Source organism: Schistocerca gregaria, chromosome 7 (assembly GCF_023897955.1).
Source record: "Schistocerca gregaria isolate iqSchGreg1 chromosome 7, iqSchGreg1.2, whole genome shotgun sequence".
In the NCBI taxonomy this organism is placed as follows: Eukaryota; Metazoa; Arthropoda; class Insecta; order Orthoptera; family Acrididae; genus Schistocerca; species Schistocerca gregaria.
The window spans coordinates 426,705,078-426,731,437 of NC_064926.1; the positions used below are offsets into that span (position 1 = coordinate 426,705,078).

The following is a 26,360-nucleotide window of genomic DNA, read 5'->3' on the forward strand; positions in this document are numbered from 1 at the left end:
AAATATTCGTTAAAAATCTCGAACCGATGCGTATGCCCTAGGCCAAACCTTGCAATACAAACCAAAACTTATGCAATCAGCTCCACTATGGGGTCTGAGAATGAACAACAGAATCTGATTTCGATCCTACGTCCTATCTTACTCAACCATAGCAGTGTCTCTGCACATCAACCGACAGAATCGATCTCGAACACTATTTGTGTGTTTAAAGCAAACGTTCCTAGTGAACCACATGGTACTCTCACCCAAGAGGCGCTACAGCATGCTACTGAATGAGTAGCGTCTCTCCGTTGCGAGGCTGTGCATCAATATCTGTGGTTCGTGACACGCTCGACTTACCCTGACGTGGCATCAAAATGACGCTGAGCCCACAGCAGTCGACAGCTTGGAGACGCCATATTGATTTCGTCGTTTTTGTATTATAAAGCGTGTAATAGCAGAACGCCATTCCCTGGTAGAGGTACATTGATAATTTATCATAAACGCATCACTTCAGTTTGATTTCTTATAATTAAATGTCAGTTAAAGACACATTAGCCGTAATACTCTTCAGCAGATCATAACATGAGAAATATATATATATATTTTAATCGTTGTGTGCACTCACTTTGGTCATGTGGTTAGGTACGCCAGGTTCTGGAGTGGAAAGTAGTAGGTCTGTGTTTCATCTTCGTGTTTGTATCACACTTTGGGACTTCCTTATCAGTGTAATACAGCGTGAACATTAATAAAACCGACAAACTGCAGGGGCGGATTCCTGACTGGAAATGGAGGAAAAAAGGTCCTTTGAACATGTGTCAGGAAATGCATCATGCCCACAGTAGACGGCGCTGACGGATGAAAGTTCCTCTGACCATGTACCATGTGTTCATTGTGTGATGCAGGCTACGTGATTGATGCAAAGTACTGTAAGCAGGAATATGGTCCAGTTTTCATGTCGGGTACAAGCAGATGGAAACGGCCGAGAAGGGGCACTGCTATACCAACACAAATACCGTCACAGACACCAAGCACATCACAAAAACCTTTTCAGGCGTTTGTGCGATCATAGGTCCTTTCAGACAGACGAACATACAGGGAGGCGGTCGACTGAGCGTAAACCAGATTTGGAGGACTGGGTTCTACAGGATACTGAGACGAACCCCAGTACAAGCTCCACGCAAGTAGCCTGCAAACATGGTGTAAGCCAAAGTACGATTATGTGTTTCCAGCATGACAATCTCTGTTAACCCTATCACTTGCAACGAGTACAATGATTATCAGCAGCGGATTTCGCTCTACGCGAAGGATTTTGTCGATGCTTTTTGCACCAGACCATCATTATTATGGGAGTTCTGTCATCAGTCCTCATTACCGATGAGCCAACCTTTACCAGAAATGGCTTCATCAAACTGCATAATCGTCATCTGCGGGCTACAGACAATCCTAGGGGATGGAAAAAGGCATATCATCAGCTATGGTTCAGCATTGATATGTGGGCAGGTATTTTTGGCGACCACATACTTGCACCAATTATTATTCCAGAATGCTTCAACGGAGGAAAGTAACTGGACTTTCTGCGCAGTATATTGCCTGAGCTGCTTGAGAATGTATCTTTGGCAATACGACAGGTTTTGTATTTTCTGCATCACGGTGATAGGACGCGAAGGCTAAATCACAGGACTTAGACCTCCCGGATTTTTACCTCTGGGGAGGATCTGAAAAGCGAAATGTACGCTGAACCAGTTCTTGATGCGCCAACCTTGCAACAGTGTTTTCACGACACCTGTGACGTTATTCGGAGAGTGAACGAAAGGCGCGATAGAGTGTGGCAGTCCACGATGCGACGAACGAGTGCATTGCTTCCCACGGAGGCCACTTTGGAAATATGTTGTGACGTGGATGCGATGCAGCTCTGAACTGTGTTCTGGGACGATTTGTTGTTGCACCCACTCCGTCCATTTCCGGACGCGTGTACGTAGGACTTTTTTCTTCTATTTCCAGTCAGGAATCCGTCCCTGCAGTTTGTCTGTTTTATTAATGTTCACCCGGTATAAATATGTTGTGCAGTATTCGAAGTTATTTACATACAATAGTGCATTGATTTTGTGACTTACGTCTGATTAAAAAACCAAGGATGAAATTGCTGTAAGTAAAATTTAGTTACGTGTTAGCGAAGTCAGGGAATGTGAATGCAACATCTTAATTGTGATGGCATACTGATCTTCAGTGCACCCCAAGGCGTAGGTTGGGTGAAAGTTGATTGTTTGTGCGTTGGCAAAATAGAATCAAATGGCTCAGTTACTTGCATTTATATCTTAATAATGGAAAATAATAAATATGTTCAAAACATGGAGCTAATTATTATTATTGTGTGACCATGTATTGGCAAGCTTTTATTCATTTATCAGATTCTAAAGTGTGTGCACCTAAACAACTATTCATGATGGATTGAAATGAGCGTTCCGCGTCTTTGGCCGGGAGGCATCTTACGGGGCAGGTCCGGCCGCCTTGGTGCAGGTCTTACGACATTCGACACAACATTGGGCGACCTGTGCGCCGTATGGGGATGAAATGATGATGAAGACAACACAACACCCAGTCCCTGAGCGGAGAAAATCCCCGACCCTGCCGGGAATCGAACCCTGGCCCGTAGGACGGCAATCCGTCACACTGGCCACTCAGCTATCGGGGCGGACTAGTCATGATCATAATTACGCTTTTTCCGAAAATAAAGTATCAATAAGTGACTGTGAGCTCCTAGGAAGTGGAGATAATGACAGTACACTAATCAGTTTTTCGATTAAGCTGATAACCTAAATCACGACACGTGGTACAGACCAGCCTGTCATTCGTCTAACAATTCGTAAATATTTTCATTGGCTTCAGATTATTACTTTCCAGTTAAATCTATGGATTTGTCCGTTGCCACATTCAAGATTTATTACACTCAAACCTTGTTTCTTAACACATTTCAGTTACACGTAGTGGAAGCTCCATGCATATACCTAACTGTTTACGAAACTTTGGTCAATGGATGAGTGACGTCGCTTGCGCCAAAAGACAAGTTACGGACTAATGTCGCCAGAAAGCATTAGTTACAAACGCAGATACAAATATCACAAGGTGACTTGCTTATGAGGTCATGAACGTTACCTGATCACCACAGATATGATACACAGCCTCAGATACGGCCAACCGATTCGGCTCATATTTTGCAGGTCGCTGGTGCACAACCTAAAATGAAAAACAGTAAGATATTTTGGCCCAACACCTGTACAGTACTGAGAAAACAACCCCTAAAGTTCATGACGAACGATTGCCTCAAAATTGACGAGATTAATGGATAACTGAAAACTGAGCATTTTTTATAGTCATATGAATAGATAACTGAAAACTGAGAATTTTTTGTCATCATATGTGGGGTGTACAAACGTGTGTTTGCTTAGAAGTCGAGGAAAGGAAGCGTTCAACTGACGCTTATGCACCCATGATGTCAACGCTGTTCAAGATAAGAGCTGTTGGTATAGCGACTAAGGTACATCGCTGAGGAGGGGATAACCTGTGATGGATTTTCTCATTTGCGTTTTTTCCGTATCGAAATTGATAGGAATAGGAGGAACGAGATGATAATTGATAAGGAATGATAAAGAAACGGACAAAGAAGCTACTTGAAAGAGTTATATTAGTAAACAATTATAATTTTAATCCTAGCCGTCTTACAATAGCTCTTCCACTCACTCTATTATTTACCTTCACTTTCCTTCGAAGAAATACATGTGCGGTATTTGTCATATCATTCGAAGGAAATACAGGGTGTCCGAAAAGTCCTTCACTGATTGCATAAATTGATAACTCAGGCTAGAAGTAAGATACAAATATGAAACTGGTGTCTAATTGTTTACAAACTATCAAAGTTTTTTTCACACACCAGTGAACTTCCACATGAGCACCCTTGGTAGCCCGTAGCACATCTAGGCGATATTCAATTCCCGTCCACACATTAGCCAACATCACTGGAGGGATCGTTGCAACGACTGTGGTTATCTGTTGCCGCAGGCTTTCAAGATCTGGTACACGTGTTCGGTAGACCTCGTCCTTGACATAACCCCATAAAAAAATGTCTAATGGGATTATGTCAGGAGAGCGTGGAGGCCAAACCGTTGGCTCATCACGACCAATCCATCGCCCAGGAAAGGTCATATCGAGATAGACACGGACGTCCAAACCCCAATGAGACGGTGCACCATCTTGCTGAAACAAGACATCGGGGTGATACTGAATCAGCTGAGGAACAGTATACAGTTTCAACATGTCCAGATACACTGCAGAAGTGATGGTAGCCTCAGCGAAGAAGAATGGCCCGATAAATCGATCGTGCAATAGCGCGCACCAAACATTCATCTTTGGACTGCCTCTGGTGCACTCCATGACCTCGCCAGGGGGTTGTGAATAACAAATGCGCACATTATGGCGATTCACTACTCCACTGACAAGAAAGGTCGCTTCGTCGAAAAGGCAGTTCGTCTGAGATAACCATCATCGTCCTCAATACGTGATAGCATATCGACCGCAAAGTCATATCGACGTGTACTGTCATTGGGCAACAAGGCCTGAACGATTTGCACTTTGTATGGACGAAACAATAAACGTTTGTGTAAAATGTCATGGAGAGAGCTTTTTGGCATCTGTAATTCACGTGAGGCCCTGCGCACCGATTTCTTCGGACTTCGCAGGAAAGACTGCCATAAAGCTTCCACCCTGTCTGCTGAGGTACTTGGTCGACCAGACCTCGGAAGGTCAGCAACCGATCCTGTGTTCTTGAACCTCTGATATCAGGCTTTAATGTTCTTGACATCAGACGGATTCCTTCCAAATGTTGTCTGGAAGTGTCTCTGCACTGTGGTTGGTGATCGTGTCTCATGGTACCACAGGACACACTGTGCCTTCTCCTGATTGGTGAACATGGCTTCATGGGCACTGCACCTCATCCACTACTTACGTACTGCGAACCTAAAACAGAAGAAAAACTTTCATAGTTTGTAAACAATTCGACAGATGTTTCATATTTGTATCTTACTTCTAGCCTGAGTTATCAGTTTATGTAATCAGGGAAAGGCTTTTCGGACACCCTGTATACCCGCGATGCCAAGAACATCTAATGAATCGATCTTAGCGCAGGTACTTCGTTCCTTCCGAAGTTTTGGCGAAAAACAGATTTGATTTACATTCAAAAATATTTATTTTCGGGAATTAATTTTAATACATATCCCACATACAATAATTTCACCAGAAAAATCGGTGGTGAAAGTCGATAATGAATTATACAATGAATCGTTGATGTATGCGGACGGTTATGCAATTCCTGCTGAATTTCCAGTAACACATTGCTGTTTTGCAACCTCCAAATAAAGTTCTGTACTGTCCCTCGTTATAAACAAGCATCGGGCAATCAGTGTGTAACATTACGCTGTTTATCTGTGCCAATATGTCATCAGTAGTTGCACCTCCAATAAAACTGGCTAAATAGTGATTGTCTCAAGTACGCTGTTTCAAATGATGTGCAAGTAGTCCACACAAGATTTACAGTTCCAAGTAGATAATCGTATCAAAACGAAAACTATTTGCACACTAAGAATAATTTAGGAATAACATAGTTTACAGTTTAATAGTATTATCACAGTTTGCAGACGGCAGTGTTAGTTGATTAACACATTTCATAAAGCTAATTACAAGTTCACTGTCGATTATAGGAAACAGTCACTGAACAGACTCTTGGAACGGATTTTAGATAAAACACGCCACACTGCACAAGTTGTAATTTGCGTTAACTCCTCTGCGATAAATTGTGCGATAATTTCGGGCACCGATCTTGCTCACATGATACACTTCGGCAAACTGACTAAAATGGCTCCCAGAAGCCTCCCTTTCATAAGATTACAATAATTAAACCTACTGTCAGCTATTGTTGTGTGCTGTCTTTTTACAAATTACAATTAAAGATTTACGCTTCTGAGTAAATGAGTAATAAGAGAAGACTCTTCCAAATGAGTACTTTTAGATCCAAAAAATGCTATTAAATTCTGTCTGTTACTATTTCATTAACAATGTTTTAACCATAAAAGTTAATTACTATGAAACTAAGTGAGTGCAAAAGTTGCTAACATAGTTCCAGCACTACCTGTGTAAATGCTATAATTGTTTATCTGTATTTTTCATCGACTCTATCAAAAAGTTAGTAACTGGGTATAATTTTACATCCGAACAGTGATAACGAAGTTTCATATTACGTGTATCTTGCTATTAGTACTAAACTAATTACACCAATGACTTCTAAGTAACCTAATGAATGTACTGGATAATAAAGTTAAGCTGGCTAAGCAGTGAGCTAATACTTGAGATTCTTGGTGTTGGTGGAAAATGCTATATAAGTGAATCTCGAAGACATTTGCAAAAGTAGATAAATAAACAAACAAATTAAAAAATTTTGGGCAAAAAAGCGTAACAGGGCGAAAGATCCAGCAGCTTTATTAAAAGCGGTTTGTTGTCTCTCGTGACGAATACGCAGCAGTATTCCTTGGAATTGTTTTCATGTAACGACGCTTAAAACTTAAAGCTTAAAACTTACCTTGTTATTTTTCCTTGCTGATTATATTATTAACTCTCCTTTTCCTACCAGTTTCGATACGAAAAAATACAAATAAAAAACTGCAGAACGCATCTGGGAATCGAACACAGGTTCTCTCTTCCCCCGCCAGATGCCTTGGTCGCTGCACCAGCGACGCTTTCGTTGAACAGCATTAACGTCGTAGGAACATAAGAGGCCGTCACAACATTTCTCTTCTCCATTTATAAGAAAATACACGTTTGTGGAAACCACATATACTGATGAAAATGCTCTGTTTTCAATTATCTTTCGGTCTCGTCAATTTTGAGTCGATTGTGCGTCATGAAATATACAGGTGGTTTACTAAAAAACTAGAGGGATGTTGAGCCAAACTATTTTAGTCTTTTATTTTAGGCTGTGTGCAGGCGATGTGCCACAAATGAGCCGAATCAGTTGCTCGTATCATTGTGAGTGTGTCAAAGATAGTCTTTTTTTCAGAGATTGTAAGCCCTGTACAGAAAATATCTTTGCAAAGTATATACGATTTAGAATACATGGCGGGAAATTCATCCTAAAAGTTGTAATTGTGACAAAAAAGTTTCAGAGTAGATAAGTTTTCCATTGTACGACGGTCGTTCAGTAAGTTATGCAACACACTTTTTTTTCTGAGAGCATATTGGTGTTATTCAGTTCTCCAATACACCATATTATTCCCCACTCTTTTGGCTACAAAACCCTAGTTTTCAGCGTAATCTCCGTTCCAGGCGATGTTCTTATGCCACCTTATTGGGAGCGACTGTCCCGGTCGACGTCGGAGCCAACGTCTTGCCGCATCAGCAACCTCTCCCTCATCCACGTACTGCTTCCTGAAGTGTGCATCCTTCATTAGGCCAAACAGGTGGAAGACTGAAGGTACGAGATCCGAGCTATAGGCTCGGTGTGGGAGGACAGTCCAATGAAGTTTAGTCATCTCCTCTTGGATGCACAGACTGTTGTGGAGCCTTGCGTTGTAACGAAGGAGGAGTTCGTTTTTGTAGTGAAAAACACGCTTGGAGTCGTTTCTTCAGTTTCCTTAAGGTAGCACAATGGAATTGGAAATGAGCGTTTGGCGCCATTGGCCGGGAGCCCCCTTGCGGGGTAGGTCCAGCCGCCTCGATGCAGGTCTTATTACATTCGCCGCCAAATTGGGCGACCTGCGCACCGGACGGTGAGGAAATGATGATGAAGACAACACAGCACCCAGCCCCTGGGCGCAGAAAATCTCCGACTCAGCCGGGAATCGCACACATGGCCCCGTAGGACGACAATCCGTCACGCTGACGACTCACCTATCGGAGCGGACAAGGTAGCACGATACATTTCAGAGTTGATCGTCGCACTATGAAGGACGACATCAAACACATTAACCCCTTCACAGTCCCAGAGGCCAGTCGCCATCATTTTACTGGCTGAGGGTGCGGCTCAAAAATGGTTCAAATGGCTCTGAGCACTATGGGACTTAACTTATGATGTCATCAGTCCCCTATAACTTAGAATTACTCAAACATAACTAACCTAAGGACATCACACACATACATGCCCAAGGCAGGATTCGAACCTGCGACCGCAGTGGTCGTGCGGTTCCAGACTGTAGCGCCTAGAATCGCGCGGCCACCCCGGCCGGCCGAGGGTGCGGCTTTGAACTTCTTCTTCGGAGGATAGGTGGTGCGGCGCCACTCCAGGGATTGCCAGTCTGTTTCCGGTTCGAACTGATGAACCCGTTTTTCATCGTCTTCGACGACGTTCGACAAAAAATCGTCACGATCAGCCTCTTAACGCGTAAAAAATTCCGTACGGTGCTCTTCATGGTCTTCTGTTAGGCGACGAGGAACCCAGCGGGTGCACACCTTTGAGTATTCCAACTGGTGGACGAGTGTGTCAGCACTACCAGCAGAGACGTCCAGTTAAGCAACGAGGTATTTGAGTGTGATCGTCCATCACCTCGAATGAGAGTGTCCACAAGTTCCAACACTGTAGTAGTCACAGCTGCGTGCGGGAGATCGGACAGGTTTGCGCGACTTGTTGCAGTGACAGACGCTTCACCCAACGACTCACTGTGCTGTTGTTCACTGCCGGGTCTCCGTAGACATACTGCAAGCGCCTGTGAATGTCTGCGATGCTCTGGTTTTCCGCCAAGAGAAACTCAATGACAGCTCTCTGCTCGGAACGCAACTCCGTTACAGACGGCATTTTGAATGCAACGTATAGAGCCGCCAACTAGGCTATCGGAACTACACTACTGGCCATTAAAATTGCTACACCAAGAAGAAATGCAGATGATAAACGGGTATTCATTGGACAAATATATTATACCAGAACTGACTTGTTATTACATTTTCGCACAATTTGGGTGCATAGATCCTGAGAAATCAGTACCCAGAACAACCACCCCTGGCCGTAATAACGGCCTTGATACGCCTGGGCATTGAGTCAAACAGAGCTTGGATGGCGTGTACAGGTAACGCTGCCAATGCAGCTTCAACACGATACCACAGTTCATCAAAAGTAGTGACTGGCGTACTGTGACGAGCTAGTTGCTCGGCCACCATAGACCAGACGTTTTCAATTGGTGAGAGATCTAGAGAACGTGCTGGCCAGGCAACAGTCGAACATTTTCTGTATCTGGAAACGCTCGTACAAGACCTGCAACATGCAGTCGTGCATTATCCTGGCGAAATCTAGGCTTTCGCAGGGATCGAATGAAGGGTAGAGCCACGGGTCGTAATACATCTGAAATGTAGCGTCCACTGTTGAAAGAGCCGTCAATGCGAACAAGAGGTGACCGAGACGTGTAACCAATGGCACCCCATACCATCACGCCTGGTGATACGCTAGTATGGCGATGATGAATACACGCTTCCAATGTGCGTTCACAGCGATGTCGCCAAACACGGATGTGACCATCATGATGCTGTAAACAGAACCTGGATTCATCTGAAAAAATGACGTTTTGCCATTCGTGCACCCAGGTTCGTCGTTGAGTACACCATCGCAGGCGCTCCTGTCTGTGTTGCAGCCTCAAGGGTAACCGCAGCCACGGTCTCCGAGCTGATAGTTTATGCTGCTGAAAACGTCGTAGAACTGTTCGTACAGATGGTTGTTGTCTTGCAAACAATCCCCATGTGTTGGCTCAGGGATCGAGACGTGGCTGCTCGATCCGTTACAGCCTTGCGGATAAGATGCCTGTCATCTCGACTGCTAGTGATACGAGGCCTTTGGGATCGAGCACGGCTTTCCGTATTACCCTCTTGAAACCACCGATTCCATATTCTGCTAACAGTCATTGGATCTCGACCAACGCGAGCAGCAATGTCGCGATACGATGAACCGCAATCGCGATAGGCTACAATCTGACCTTTATCAAAGTCGGAAACGTGATGGTACGCATTTCTCCTCCTTACACGAGGCATCACAACAACGTTTCACTAGCCAACGCCGGTCAGCTGCTGTTGGGTGTATGAGAAATCGGTTGGAAACTTTCCTCATGTCAGCACGTTGTGGGTGTCGCCACCGGCACCAACCTTGTGTGAATGCTCTGAAAAGCTAATCATTTGCATATCACAGAATCTTCTTCGTGTTGATTAAAGTTCGCATCCTTAGCACTTCATTTTCGTAGCGTAGCAATTTTAATGGCCAGTAGTGTATAAGTTTTAAAGCGAGAAAATTCCACAACACTTTCTGCATTTTTTGGACTGAAATTGACCGAGAAAAGAGATGTGTTGTATTACGTATTGAATGCTCCTCGTAGATCAAGATGTTTATAACATTCATGGTGATGAGTTCTGCATTCGGCGACGAGATGGATTACATTTATGGAAGGTCACTTTTTCTTACAGGTGAAGTGGTGGACCACATTTAACGAGCCGCCAGTGATCGCTTGGGGCTACAGCTGCGGCATAGGGGAGGGCCCGGCACCCAACCAGAACGCTTCCGGGATCGGAAACTACCTGACGGGTCACACTATCCTCAGAGCCCATGCGCTGGTCTACAGACTGTACGACGAGCAGTACCGAGCCACACAGAACGGTGAGTGTCCTGTTTCACTTCCGAATTCACCTCTGTGTGTCACTAAAGCCAGCTTCACTCCTGTCCCCCCTCCCCCGACACACACACACTTATTTCATCCTGAAGGGATCCTTACTTCCATAGCGTAATGTTGTGCTGTATGGAGCGGCAGGTTATGTCTTACAATAATTTTAATCCGTAACGACAGATTAACAGAATAATTATGATACATTATTTTCTGCTAGTGTCCCGCTGCTTACGTACGGTCAGTCTGATCCCCACAGACAAAGTTTCGGAAATTGGTAACGATTATTTTCTGAGTAATTTGGCACAAAGTTTCTATGGTCTCATGTGACTCGTTATAGGCTAATTATGATTTGTTACTTCAGTTATCTTTATATGAACGTGAGGCGTTCAAATGGCTCTGAGCACTATGGGACTCAACTGCTGTGGTCATTAGTCCCCTAGAACTTAGAACTACTTAAACCTAACTAACCTAAGGGCATCACACACATCCATGCCCGAGGCAGGATTCGAACCTGCGACCGTAGCAGTCGCACGGCTCCGGACTGCGCGCCTAGAACCACGAGACCACCGCGGCCGGCTGAACAAGAGGCTTCTGTGGAATCCGTAGCTGTGATACATATTATGTAAATTGAAGGCGAATGGGGAAAAAGGTAAGGTATTGGTGATATCAACTGCATTGGGAATTTTTGCGAAATCGGCGGCGATGAGTGAAAATATGTTCCGGACCAGGACACGAAAGCGGGATCTCCTGATTACAAGGCAGTTGCCTTTATCACTGCGCCATCTGGATACAGTGTTTATCGCAAATACACGGTCTATGTAGGCACGCTCCCTGGCCGACCCAAATTGCCACCAAATGCCATTTATCTGCAGTACCGTCCATGTGCTCCATGCTCGCTAATTTAACGAGGGTCACTCCAAAAGAAATGCACACTATTTTGTTTTAATCCATCTTTTATTCTACATGTTTGAAAGTCTTACAGTGTGTAGATTCATCCTTTAGGAACATTATTTTCGTTTCTCCACATAATTTCCGTCCCTCTCAACTGCCCTACGCCATCTTGGAATTAGCGCCCGTATACCCGCACGGTAAAATTCTGGACCAACCTGTTGGAGCCACTGTTTGGCAGCGTGCACAAGGGAGTCATCATCTTTAAATCTTTCTCCGCGAAGAGAGTCTCTCAGTTTCCCAAAGAGATGATAGTCACATGGAGCCGGGTTAGGACTGTAAGGCGTGTGTTTCAGTGTTGTCCATCCGAATTTTGTGATCGCTTCCATGATTTTTTGACTGACATGTGGCCGTGCATTGTCGTGCAACAGCAAAACATCCTGCTTTTGCCGATGTGGTCGAACACGACTCAGTCGAACTTGAAGTTTCTTCAGTGTCGTCACATATGCATCAGAATTTATGGTAGTTCGACTTGGCATGATGTCCACAAGCATGAGTCCTTCGGAATCGAAGAACACCGTAGCCATAACTTTTCCAGCAGAAAGTGTGATTTTGAATTTTTTTTTTCCTTGAGTGAATTTGCATGATGCCCCTCCATTGATTGCCTCTTTGTCTCTGTTGAAAAATGATGGAGTCATGTGCCATCACCTGTCACAATTCTTCTAAGAAATTCATTTCCACCATTCTTGTACTGTCCCAAAAGTCCGCTGCATACCGTTTTTCTTGTTTCTTTGTGAGCCACTGTCAACATCCTGAGAACCCACCTGGCACAAACATTTCTTAACGCCAACACTTTCAGTATTCTGCAAATACTTCCTTCCCCTATCCCAACGCAGTGTGACAATTCCTTCACTGTGATGCGTCTGTCAGCAGTCACCAATTCGTTAACTCTCTGCACATTGTCTGGAGTGTATGAAATACGAGGTCTGCCGCTGCGAGGACAATCCTCAATATTGCCGTGCCCGCTTTCGTCACGTAACCTGCTTGCCCACCGACTAACTGTACTGAGATCGATAGCAGCATCTCCATACACCTTTTTCAACTTCTTGTGGATGTTTCCCACTGTCTCATTTCCACAGCCCGGGAATTCTGTGACAGCACGTTGCTTCTGACGAACGTTAAGTGTAGCAGCCCCCTTGAGGATATGCTGTGACGGAGCCACTTATGGGAACAGGTTGAACTAAGTTTGAAAACAAGCGGGAAGGATGTATCTACACACTGTAAAACTTTCACACATGCAGAATGAAAACTGAACTTTTACAAAAATAGAGTGCATTTGTTTTGGAGTGACCCTCGTAGATTCCTGCTGGAGGTTGAACGAAATTGTGAATCCGCATTGAAGGTTGTAGATTCATTGCCCATCGAGGCGAATCAATTATGTAAATGATTGAAATGATTGTGCAAACTGAGTAGGTAAATTGAAGGAATTATATGACTGATTCGCCTCGATGGGCAATGAATCACAGTCTTTAGTGCGGATGCACAATATCGTTCAACCTCCAGCGGGAGTCTAAAATTGCATTTACGATAAGTTACTTTCCATTCTCTCCATGCATCTCCAATTTACACAATCAGTTACCTTTGTTTCTGTGAAAATACCTTCGCAACAGAGAAAAAAAAAAACCTGTGGTCATATGCAATCACCAAAACTCAGCTAAGACGCATACGTACAGATGCAACAGTGCTTGCCGTGGTTGCCTAACTATGGGAAAATCCCAGCACAGCTTCATCCTGGAGCATTTCCATTGCATTCAGTGAACCCACAAGTTGCAGCGGACAACCCTTCATCAGTAGAACTACCTAAACTGCTGTGTATCCCTATTAAAGCACAGGTAATACTGTTGTTGTTGTTGTGGTCTTCAGTCCTGAGACTGGTTTGACGCAGCTCTTCATGCTACTCTATCCTGTGCAAGCTTCTTCATCTCCCAACACCTACTGCAACCTACATCCTTCTGAATCTGCTTAGTGTATACATCTCTCGGTCTCCCTCTACGATTTTTACCCTCCACACTGCCCTCCAATACTAAATTGGTGATCCCTTGATGCCTCAGAACATCTCCTATCAACCGATCCCTTTTTTCTAGTCAAGTTGTGCCACAAACTCCTCTTCTCTCCAATTCTATTCAATACCTCATCATTAGTTATGTGATCTACTCATGTAATCTTCAGCATTCTTCTGTAGCACCACGTTTCGAAAGCTTCAATTCTCTTCTTGTCCAAACTATTTATCGTCCATGTTTCACTTTCATACATGGCTAGACTCCATACAAATACTTTCAGAAACGACTTCCTGACACTTAAATCTATACTCAGTGTTAACAAATTTCTCTTCTTCAGAAACGCTTCCCTTTCCATTGCCAGTCTACGTTTTATATCCTCTCTACTTCGACCATCATAAGTTATTTTGCTCCCCAAATAGCAGAACTCCTTTACTATTTTAAGTGTCTCATTTCCTAATCTAATTCCCTCAGCATCACCCGAATTAATTCGACTACATTGCATTATCCTCGTTTTGCTTTTGTTGATGTTCATCTTATATCCTCCTTTCAAGACATTGTCCATTCCGTTCGACTGCACTTCCAAGTTCTTTGCTGTCTGACAGAATTACAATGTCATCGGCGAACCTCAACATTTTTATTTCTTCTCCATGGATTTTAATACCTACTCCGAATTTTTCTTTTGTTTCCTTTACTGCTTGCTCAATATACAGATTGAATAACATCGGGGAGAGACTACAACCCTGTCTCACTCCCTTCTCGACCACTGCTTCCCTTTCATGTCACTCGCCTCTTATAACTGCCATCTGATTTCTGTACAAATTGTAAATAGCCTTTCGCTCCCTGTATTTTACCCCTGCCACCTTCAGAATTTGAGAGAGAGTATTCCAGTCAACTTTTGTCAAAAGCTTTCTCTAGACCTACAAATGCTAGAAAAGTAGGCTTGCCTTTCCTTAATCTTCCTTCTAAGATAAGTCGTAAGGTCAGTATTAAGTCAGAACTTGGTAGAAGCTTGAGAGCGAGGAGTAAAATGAGCATTATTAATGTCAACAGCAAGTACTGTCAGTGAATGGGTCAAGCTTGTTTCCAACAAGACACGCAGCGCATACTGTCGACATTTGAAATGTGCAAATGTCTTCAGCACACCAGAGACACACAGATAAACGAGGATAAGAAATCAAACGAAATGCAACTACTCTGTAACGAGCCACCGGAGGCCACGGACCCCTATAGCGAAACGCTCAAAAAATATCCCCCAACAAAAAAACACTTACAAATACCCATGGAAAACCACCGAAACTTTGTCGGTGGAGTTAGGTTCACACTGTAGAATATGTGCTCGATTACTTACACGTTTTAGCCGGCCGCGGTGGTCTCGCGGTTCTAGGCGCGCAGTCCGGAACCGTGCGACTGCTACGGTCGCAGGTTCGAATCCTGCCTCGGGCATGGATGTGTGTGCTGTCCTTAGGTTAGTTAGGTTTAAGTAGTTCTAAGTTCTAGGGGACTGATGACCACAGCAGTTGAGTCCCATAGTGCTCAGAGCCATTTGAACCATTTGAACTTACACGTTTTATCTCTCAGAATGTAGATAGAGCTTTGACAAAAAATGGCAATGTAAGTCAACTTGCCATTTGATCCGTTACTAATGAGAGTGAATTTGATAATTTATGTAGATGTGGCTTATTGACAGTTGTCAAAATGGTTCAAATGGCTCTGAGCACTATGGGACTTAACATCTGAGGTCATCAGTCCCTTAGACTTAGAACTACTTAAACCTAACTAACCTAGGGACATCACACACATCCATGCCCGATTCAGGATTCGAACCTGCGACCGTAGCAGCAGCGAGGTTCCGGACTGAAACGCCTAGAACCGCTACGGTCACAGCGGCCTTCTGACAGTTGTCATCAACTGATTTTTCACCGATGCAGATTTTTTTGGAAATGGTATGAGTGTGCACTGATAGTGGAAATAAAGGTTACCTTTTGTGGCAGAGATGTTACTTCATCATCAGTAATACTGGTTGCAGTCTGCTATGCATATGTTTTAACGCGAAGAAAATGATGCTTTCTCAAACTAATCACAACTGATTCTTGCCTTTTGGCATGTCTCTCAGCCATCCTTGAAATTCTTTTGTGGATGGAATTCATATTATCGATCATGGGCTACTCCTGCAATAACCAAATGAACATAAGGTATCGTCTCAGTGACTATTCAAGTACCATTGGAAGATCTAATTGTGGTGCGAAAATGAGGTTTTAGTCGTCAGCCAGAACGCCTTGCTCAGTAGCCCTTTCCACGCAAATCTCTTCATCTCTGTACTGTCTACTAGAATCGACATCCATTTGACTCTGGATACAGCATTCAGGCATGTTGTCTAAATTACCAAAATGATTCCAACATTCCTCGCTGCAATTTGAATGGCACCAGATATTTTTCTTTGTTCTAAAGATGTCCTACAGAGTACTCTCTGTATGGGGATCCAGATAAGGGACTATTTTACCTCCGGAATATTTTACACGGGAGGGTGTCATCATCATGAAACCATGTCCTGCATATCCTCAGGGAATACTATGGCAGTAGTGAATTAACGTCGATCGACTGCAAGCTCTAAATTTCTTTGAACACTCAATTCACCGGGAAATTTTTAAGTACATATCAGACGCCTTTACTTTGAGGAAATGGCCTCACGTATCCGAATTTGCGACATGCTACATGGTAAGAGAGCAAGACTTTTAAGTTCTTTAAACTTTTTATTGAGATGATGTGGCCATGGAATAATACCAAAGTGTGTCTGAGTGTCACATTTTATTCAGATTGCTGCTGCACGAAACATTACACACAAGGCCAGACACGCTACTGTCATAGAGAGGATTTACTATACGAGGCGAAGGTAGGCCATCTCAGAAGAGCTGTACGACCTACATTAAGGTTACAGCTCATCTGTCACCAGTATCGTGGGGTTGGGTTGTTGGAGTTTCTTAGAATGTGTGATTAGAGCACAGCATTGTATGGTAATGAAACATGGATGGCGGGGAGTCCAGAAGAGAAAAGAATCAAGACATTTGAGAAGAGGTGCTTCAGACGAATTTTGAAAATTAGATAGACTGTTAAGGTAAGGAATGGGGAGATTCTGCGTAGAATCGGCGAGGAAAGGAATATATGGAAAACACTGATAAGAAGAAGGTACAGGATGAGGGGATATCTGTTGAGACACCAGGGATTAACTTTTTTCTTGGCAATGGAGTGAACTGTGGAGGGTAAAATTTGTAGAGGAAGACAGAGCTTGGAATACATACAGTAGGTAATTGAGGATGTAAGTTGCAGTTGCTACTCCGAGATTAAAAGGTTGGCACAGAAAAGAAATTCGTGGTGTGTCGCAATAAACCAGTCAGAAAACAGATGGCTCAAAAACAATCAGTGTAAATCAGCATGGTGGAAAATCTGAGGAATAATGATAGTGTCCACCAGTTGGTAAATGCGTGAAACCTATCATTTCCATAATTTTCTCTAATCGAATACGAAATAGCATGTTGATGGCCGCGGTGAATGACATTACTGAGGGTAGCTTGTTCTGCAATTTCACCAGCGGGGAGGGGGGGGGGGGGGTCGGGGCTGCCTGCCGGGTAAAACAATGGTTCAAATTGCTCTGAGCACTATCTGACTTAACACTGAGGTCATCAATCCCCTAGAAATGGCTCTGAGCACTATGGGACTTCACGGATGAGGTTATCAATCCCCTAGAACTCAGAACTACTTAAACCTAACTAACCTAAGGACATCACACACATCCATGACCGACGCAGGATTCGAACCTGCGACCGGAGCGGTCACGCGGTTCCAGACTGTTGCGCCTAGAACCGCTCGTCCACTCTGGCCGGCCCGCCAGATAATGTGGTCAGTCCGTCACCACGATCTTCATGAATGCACGGAATACAGGCAGTGCGCTAAATTGCGGAAAAGGGGAAGTCTTGTCAGTCTTCGATTACCTCACCTGAGTACGAATAGTAGATCGCCAGCTGGAATGTTATGGAGTGTTGTTAAATACGACTGGGTACAGGTCCGAAATTTCGGAGAACATAACAGCTATGATTTCCACTTTCTTTCACCCATGCAGCACTACTAACGTAGACAAGTCACTTTGCCTAATGTTACAAGACTGGATGTAGACCATTGTTCCTGAAATTACTGAAATATCTACTTCCCTTCTTCAGGAAACACTTGTTCGTCTGAAAGCGGCAGAGATGTTCTTCTTTCCAATGTGATTGCACCTACATTATCTGCATCGGAGACATGAAAACCTCCCCATCGCGGTGGGGTTCATGATTCTCTCATCAAGCTGAATGCTTCCCTGCTCAAGTTCTCCAACAAAGGGAAACTCCTTGTCAGTATGGAAAATAGAATACCGGTGGCCTGCAAGGGATTCAGACAAATTGACCTTCAGTTACATTGCCAGACTGTTGTATTATAACTCAGTTGGTTAAAAATGACAATGGCTGTATCCTGTTTAAATTATACTTCCCAGCATTAGCCTCAAATGGTTTAGGAAAATAGCGACTACAAAGAATCTAGAATGTGGGATGGTGATTTTAATCCTGTTCCTGCCGTATGCAGTCCAGTGCCGTCCCACCGTTACGTAGATATGTTGCTGCGCAAAACTCGTGAGTGTAGATAGTTTGTGACGCAAATCTACCTAATAATCGTCACGAATTATTTTGTTTAGATGTCGGTGTCGAACTGTCAATCAGAAGCACTGTAAGTAGGCTGTTTAGTTTTTCTTATTGGAAACGCCACGTAGCGCTCTGTATGAAAATCTCTGGCTGTGCTGTGTGCAGTCTGTGGCTAGTTTGCATTGTTGCCCGCCATTGCAGTGTTGGGCAGTTGGCTGTTAACAGTGCGTAGCGTTGCGTAGTTGGAGGTGAGCCGGCAGCAGTGGTGGATGTGGGGAAGTGAGATGGCGGATTTTTGAGAGCGGATGATCTGGACGTATGTCCATCAGAAACAGTTCATTTGTAAGAATGGATGTCGTGAACTGCTATATATATTATGTCTTTTGACCACTATTAAGGTAAATATATTGTTTGTTCAAAAATGGTTCAAATGGCTCTGAGCACTATGGGACTTAACAGCTGTGGTCATCAGTCTCCTAGAACTAAGAACTACTTAAACCTAACTAACCTAAGGACATCACACACATCTATGCCCGAGGCAGGATTCGAACCTGCGACCGTAGCAGTCACGCAGTTCCGGACTGAGCGCCTTAACCGCGAGACCACCGCGGCCGGCTATTGTTTGTTCTCTATCAAAATCTCTCATTTGCTAACTATGCCTATCAGTAGTTAGTGCCTTCAGTAGTTTGAATCTTTTATTTAGCTGGCAGTATTGGCGCTCGCTGTATTGCAGTAGTTCGAGTAACGAAGATTTTTGTGATGTAAGTGATTTGTGAAAGGTATAGGTTAATGTTAGTCAGGGCCATTCTTTTGTAGGGATTTTTTTTAAAGTCAGATTGCGTTGCGCTAAAAATATTTTGTGTCAGTTTAGTGTTGATCAGAATAGGTAAAGAGTGAAAGTCAGTACGTTCAGTTCTGCTCAGCTGTTTGAAAATCAAATAACGTAAGGGATTTACCAGCACAGTAATTCACAGATTTTTCTAAGGGGACGTTTCAGCACCTACTGTGTACTCCATGGTCGGATATTAAGTGTTACAGTTTGACCCTTCGTTATACTAACTCCTCTTTAAATTGGCGCCATTTAGTATTTCGTTATGTTGCGTGATAACAGGCACAGCGAGGTTCCGCGAAATATCAAATACAACGCCAGTTATTTGTAATGTTATATCTTTTTGATGGGATAGTGCTATTTGGAAAATAAAAAAAAGTCTCTTTATACACAGTCTGACATGAAAAGTGAAGCAGCTGGATGAGGAGGAGAAGCGAAGTGAACTTAACGAGTTGAGAGGGTATGAGATGTTATGTCAGTGCTTCCAAAATCGAATCGCATTTACAAAGTACTTGGCAGTACGACAAGACCACTTATTACGGCGTTGCACCCCCTCTGGCATGGCTGCTTACGCTAATTCGGTTCAAATGGCTCTGAAGTCATTATTCCCCTAGAACTTAGAACTACTTAAACCTAATTAACCTAAGGACATCACACACATCCATACCTGAGGCAGGATTCGAACCTGCGACGGTAGCGGTCACGCGGTTCCAGACTGAAGCGCCTAGAACCGCTCGGCCACACCGGCCGGCCGCTAATTCGGTTGGTAAGGGTGTTATACAGTTGTTGAATACCCTCCTGAGGCAAGATGGCCGGTTACTGTTGTAATTAGTCACTGATACCTTGGATACTGACACTGAGACAAAGTTGACGTCCAATCACTTCCAACATCTGTTCTGTCAAGGAATCATCTTGTGATCTTGCTGGCCAAGGGAGTACCTCAATATCACGCAGACAGTTCATAGAGACACGTGCCATGTGTGGACGAGCATATGATACTGTCACATGAGAAGTAACACGTAAGGACGCATGAAGTCGGAGACGCACTGTTGTGCCTCGACAGTTCTCGTAGCCACGTGGGGTAGCCGTGCGATCTGATGGGGTCTTGTCAAGATTCGTGCGGCTGCCCCCGTCGAAGGTTCCAGTCCTCCCTCGGGCATGGGTGTGTATGGTGTCCTTAGCGTAAGTTAATTTAAATTAGATTAAGTAGTGCGTAAGCCTAGGAACCGATGACCTCAGCAGTTTAGTCCCATAGTTCTTACCATAAATTTCAAAAATTTACAGCTCCCTTAATCACTACAAGCCTGAAGTCATATCATGACGCCAAGAATAACACCGCCGTACTTCACCGGAACATTGGTACAATCATGCTCATAAATGAAGGAATAATGCTGATACATCGTGAAATAACGCTCTGGTGGGCGGTTTGCGGGTTTAAATCACCTCGGAGTATGAGCATGCGGTGCATTTGACCTGGGGTCGTCGCACGGTGGCGCTGGCAGCAGTCCACATAAGCAGATGTGTGTTGGTGCATGTCAGAGTACGGTGCAGATAGTAAGTGTGCAGACGTTTTCAGACGTGCTAATGGTCACTGTGTGTTGAAAATGGCTCATAGAACACATTTTGATGACGTTATGAGGGGTAGAATATTAGGGCGACTAGAAGCTGGTCAAACACAGCAGATTGTAGCATGGGCCCTCTGTGAGCCACAAAGTGTTATCTCAAGATTATGGCAACGACTCCAGGAGACACGAAACATGTCCAGGCGCTACAGTACGGGTCGTCCACAGTGCACAACACCACACGAAGAGCGATATCTCACCATCAGTGCCCGCAGACGGCCACGGAGTACTGCAGGTAGCCTTGCTCGGGACCTTACCGCAGCCACTGGAAGGGTTGTCTCCAGATACAGAGTCTACAGGAGACTGAGCAGACATAGTTTATTCGCCCGGAGACCTGCAAGGTGCATTCGCCTGACCCCTGGTCACAGGAGAGACCGTAAAGCCTGGTATCAAGAACACAGTACATGGACATTGGAACAGTGGTCCCAGGTTATGTTCACAGACGAGTCCAGGTATAGTCTGAACAGTGATTATCGCCGGGTTTTCATCTGTCGTGAACCAGGAACCAGATACCAACCCCTTAATGTCCTTGAAAGGGACTTGTATGGAGGTGGTGGTTTGATGGTGTGGGGCGGGATTATGATTGGTGCACGTACACCCCTGCATGTCTTTGACAGAGGAACTGTAACAGGTCAGGTGTATCAGGACGTCATTTTTCAACAGTATGTCCCCATTTTCAGGGGTGCAATGGGTGCCACCTTCCTCCTGATGTATGATAACGCACGATTCCAACGAGCTGCCATCGTGGACGAGTACCTTGAAACAGAAGTTATCAGGCGAATGGAGTGGCCTGCCTGTTCTCCAGAGCTAAACTCCATCGAGCACGTCTGGGATGTTCTTGGTCGATGTTTCGCTACATGTCTTCAAACCCCTAGGACACTTCAGGAGCTCCGACAGGCACTGGTGGAAGAATGGGAGACTATACCCCAGCAGCTGCTCGACCATCTGATCCAGTGTATGCCAACCCGTTGTGCGGCCTACGTACGTGTGCATGGTGATCATACCCCATATTGAAGTCGGGGTACATGCGCAGGAAACAGTGGCGTTTTGTAGCACATGTGTTTCGGGGCAGTTATCTAAACTTATCACCAATACCGTGGACTTACAGATCTGTGTCGTGTGTGTTCTCTATGTCCCTATGCTATTAGCGCCAGTTTTGTGTAATGCCACGTTGTGTGGCACCACTTTCTGCAATTATTATCCTTAATTTATGAGCATGAGTGTAGAATGACGCCTCTCCCCAAATACGACGCCATTCGGCAACAGTCCATTTTTTCCCGGACACGGCTCCGATCCAACAGCCTTTTGTATTGCAGCAGGCTACATATGGAAAGACAATTCCCTGGTTCAGCTGCCGCTAGTCTCCGACAAATAGTGCGAGAAGATACAGAATGTTTGCAAGGAGTCCATTACTTACTCTCGGATGACAGGCACAGATGTGAGGATGTTACGATTTGCTTGGAGCATAATACGGCGATTCACTGTTGTGGTCGTCAGTTTCAAACTGTGTTTGGTAGCGGTAAGAGGGGCTCACACGTGTACGCGTCATCTCCGTGTCTTTCACAGTAACTGCTCTACTTCCGATTATGTTACCTCACATACCCTACCAGGCCTTGTAACAACACTAGACACGATCTACACAAACGCATTCTGGCGGCGGTTCTACTAGCCACAGAGAAATGCAAATCTAATCATTTACATACCCGCCGATAGCGTGTAAATGTACGAAGTTACATTGACATCCGGCCATATCTTCTGGGTTCTCTCCTTTTTTTGCTAGGCAGAGTAATTATTGGTCTTTTTTCGTTAAATGATCGATTCCTCGACTGGGTGTTCATGCTGTCCTCCATTTTTCCTGCTTTATGGTAGCCTTTTCAAATCTATTTAATTATTATATCCTCTGTAATTGGTTTTGAATATCCTATTCTTTATGTTGTAGCCCCCCCCCCCCCCCCCCCATCCCCACGACTAAAATCGGTTAATGCAATTATATTGATAGTGATCGCTTGAGCCTAATCGTAACAAGTAAATTATAGGGAAATCGTTTCCGACGTGGATAGCTAATATGTTGGGAGAAATGTACAAGAAGTTATTCTTGGAAATGATTTCCTGTACTATCTGCTTAAATGAATTTTGAATAACGCATGTAAAACATTGCTGCCATACACGGTAAAGTACGAAACGAAAGGGGGTACCACGAAATTTTGAATAACCCGCAGCAAATCAAATGAAATAATTTGTAAAACGATGTAATACCTATCAATCCAACTTAAGATCACCTGTTGTTGCCTAATGCTTTATTGAGAGCAATAACAATTACGTATTTGTCTAGAATGAGATTTTCACTATGCAGCGAAGTGTGCGCTGATATGAAACTTCCTGGCAGATTAAAACTGTGTGCCGGACCGAGATTCGAACTCGGGACCTTTGCCTTTCGCGGGCAAGTGGAAGGTAGGAGACGAGGTACTGGCGGAATTAAAGCTGTGAGGACGGGTCGTGAGTCGCGCTTGGATAGCTCAGTTGGTAGAGCACTTGCCCGCGAAAGGCAAAGGTCCCGAGTTCGGATCTCGGCCCGGCACACAGTTTTAATCTGCCAGGAAGTTTCACGTATTTGTCTAAACAGATGTCTGGATACATAATGTTCTTACGCACGTAACCACCATAAAAAGCACAAAATAACAGTTATAAATAATTAGCCATTGTTTTAAAATTATTAGTAAATCAAAAGTAATAATTTGGAATAAGTAAGTGCTCATTACTAAAATGAATGATAAGCAACAACTCTCTGCGATAACGAGAATTACGTAACCTCACGCTGACGTTTACTTACATGCACAGGACTCATGAATTTTGCAAATGAGGCTGACTGAAATATCTTTAATACCTAAGAAATTGCTCGCCTGAATGAAGAATAATTAATCTTAAGCACAGATAAAATGCTGGAATATGAACCAGTTAAGGCAGCACAAAGTAACACTCGGATGAACAACAAGAAAGAAAACTGTAAAAATTATCTATATCTTGAATTTGAGCCTTAATTTTCCAGTAATAATTCAATGAAATTTACTTCAATGTAAGTTCTATTACATTGTAATAGCGTACGTCGTCTCTGGTTATTATGGAACAGAATATCTAACTTCTTGACGCATTATTAATGATCAGTCATATATTCAACAAGAAATAAAACCTGATAGTTTTACGCTTTTTAATTAAATCAGGGAGCTGAAGTTCTAACAAACAACTGTTATTATTTCGAAAAGTTCACTGAAAGTCACCGGACATGCCTCACATTATATCTAGTTTGGACGAAAATGAGCAGTCTCACAGTTGTTCGGAGAAGTTACAACGATGTCCTAGGTGTCTGCGACAATGCTCCTTTTACTCCATACACACTCTACGGAAAGATAAAGACGCGCCACGAAGGAATTATTCGAATCAGGCGGAAATAAGCAGATGTGACGTACATGTATGAAGACACAAAAAGTTACAATTTCAGAAAAATTTGATGATTTATTGTAGATAAAAGCTTCACAAATTGAGCAAGTCCATAACGCATTGATCCACCTCTGGCCCCTATACAAGCAGTTGTTAGTCTTGGTACTGATTGACAGAGTTGTTGGATGTGCTCCTGAGGGATATTGTGCCAAATTCTGTCCAATTGGCACTTTAGCTAGTCAAAATCCCGAGCTGATGAAAGGGCCTTGTCCATAATGCTCCAGACGTTCTTAATTGGGGAGAGATCCGACGACCTTGCTGGCCAAGACAGAGTTTAGCAAGCACGATGACAGGCAGTAGAAACTCTCGCCATGTGCGGGTGGGCATTATCTTGCTGAAGCCCAGGATAGCGTGCCATGTAGAGCAACGAAACTGGGGATGACAACCAAAAGCGTCTTGAAATGGCACTCCAGAGCCATCAGTCCTGGTTGTTGGGCCGTAGGGTGGCTGACAGGTTGGTATCCCACCGCTCTCTGGAGCGTCTCAGGACACGTGTTTGCTGGTCATTGCAGTTCAGCCCGAAGCAGGGCTCATCACTGTAGAGAATCTACTCCAGTTAATGAGATTCCAGGCCCCGATGACCAGCGAAGAAGGGACTGGAGACGCCCCAGACAGCGGTGGAATACCAACCTGACTGTCAACCACCATACAGCCTGGAAACCAGAAGTGATGGTGTTGGACGTCGTTTCATTTTGTAGCAGGACCGCTTTGGTTGTCATCCGCGGCACCCTTACAGCACACAGTAACGTCGACGATATTCAACGCATCGTTTTGTTGCCTTTCGTGCCAAGCCATCCTTAGATCACATTTCAGCAAGGTGATGCCCGCCCTCATACGGTGAGAGTTTCTACTGCCTGTCTTCGAGCTTGTCAAATCCTACCTTGGCCAGCAAGATCGCCGGACCTCTCCCCAATGGAGAACGTTTAGAGCAGGGGTCTCCAGACTTTTTAGTCTGCGGGCCACATTGACTCGTCCACGAAGTCATAAGGGCCAAAATCTACCTAGTGGGATTAAAGCACCCTAGCCTGGATCGAAGTCTACGTTCACCGTAATGTAAGGCTAAAGGAAAGATGAAATTGCAAAAATCTAAGGTTGTGGGAATAGCTAGCACTGCAACGAACTACGATTCTTATTTAATTACATAATTTTGATTGGTGGACGTACTTGACCGAAATTCTGGCGTATTTTATTCTGGCGGATTTCACCGACAAAAAAGTATGTCACTGCACATTCTTCGCGAAAGCGTCCTGCAAAGTTAACGAAATCTCAAAATCATTGTTGGCAACACTATTACTGCAAGACGTAGCAGAGTTAGAGTATGTCAACGCATTGTTATTTCAAGCGTCGCAACAATAAGTTTAGTTATGTAGTGTTGTAGCGAGTAGCAGAGCCAGAGCATATATTTGATAGTTCTGCTACGTGTTTGTATCTATGTTGCAAATGATTGCTTACTAAGGCTAGTCGCCAAAGTGGCGTCCATTTGAAAGACTTGCACCAGACTCTTGAGTAGAATCAAATACAAAGAATTTTTTTACTTACAATGTTTTCGCCAAACTAGTCTGTTAACCGTTCTTTTTTTCGCTATCGCACGAAGAATGGTCTGTCTGTTTATTGTGGATAGCCACAAGTTTAACCATGACCTTCCGCTTTGTAAAGATAGAGCTCCGACAATGTCGCGGTGTGTTGTTGGCAGTATAGGTACCACCTCAAATATTTGGCGGGCCGGATACCGGGGATGTCCGGCCAGCGGGACATAGTTTGGAGTCCCCTGATTTAGAGCATTACAGGCAGGCCCCTCCAACCAGCTAGGGGTTTTGACGATGTAACTCGGCAATTGGACAGAATTTGGCACGATATTCTTCAGGACATCCAACAACTCCGTCAATCAACGCCAAGCCGAATAACTGCTTGCATAAGGGTCTGAGATGGGCCAATACATTATTGACTTTGCCCGATTTGTTGAACTCAGGCCCTTCAATAAATCATCCAGTTTTTCTGAAATTGTAATCATTTCCTGTCTGTACACAGATGTCACGTCTATCGAATTACGTTCCATTAGTATAATTCCTTTATTGTGCACCTTTTCTTTTCTTTTTTTCCCTTAGAGTGTATTAAGGGCATACTGATTAGCAATGACCAGT

At 44.0% G+C, this 26,360-nt stretch overlaps 1 protein-coding gene across 1 annotated transcript in view; it reads left to right on the top strand.

Annotated features, from left to right (window-relative positions):
• The window catches only part of LOC126282036 (myrosinase 1-like), a 143,818-nt gene that overhangs the window by 38,136 nt on the left and 79,322 nt on the right, over positions 1-26,360 (top strand). The window contains exon 5 of the mRNA XM_049981448.1: positions 10,462-10,651. Within this exon, the coding sequence (XP_049837405.1) occupies positions 10,462-10,651 (190 nt within the window). The remainder of the gene's footprint in view (positions 1-10,461; positions 10,652-26,360) is intronic.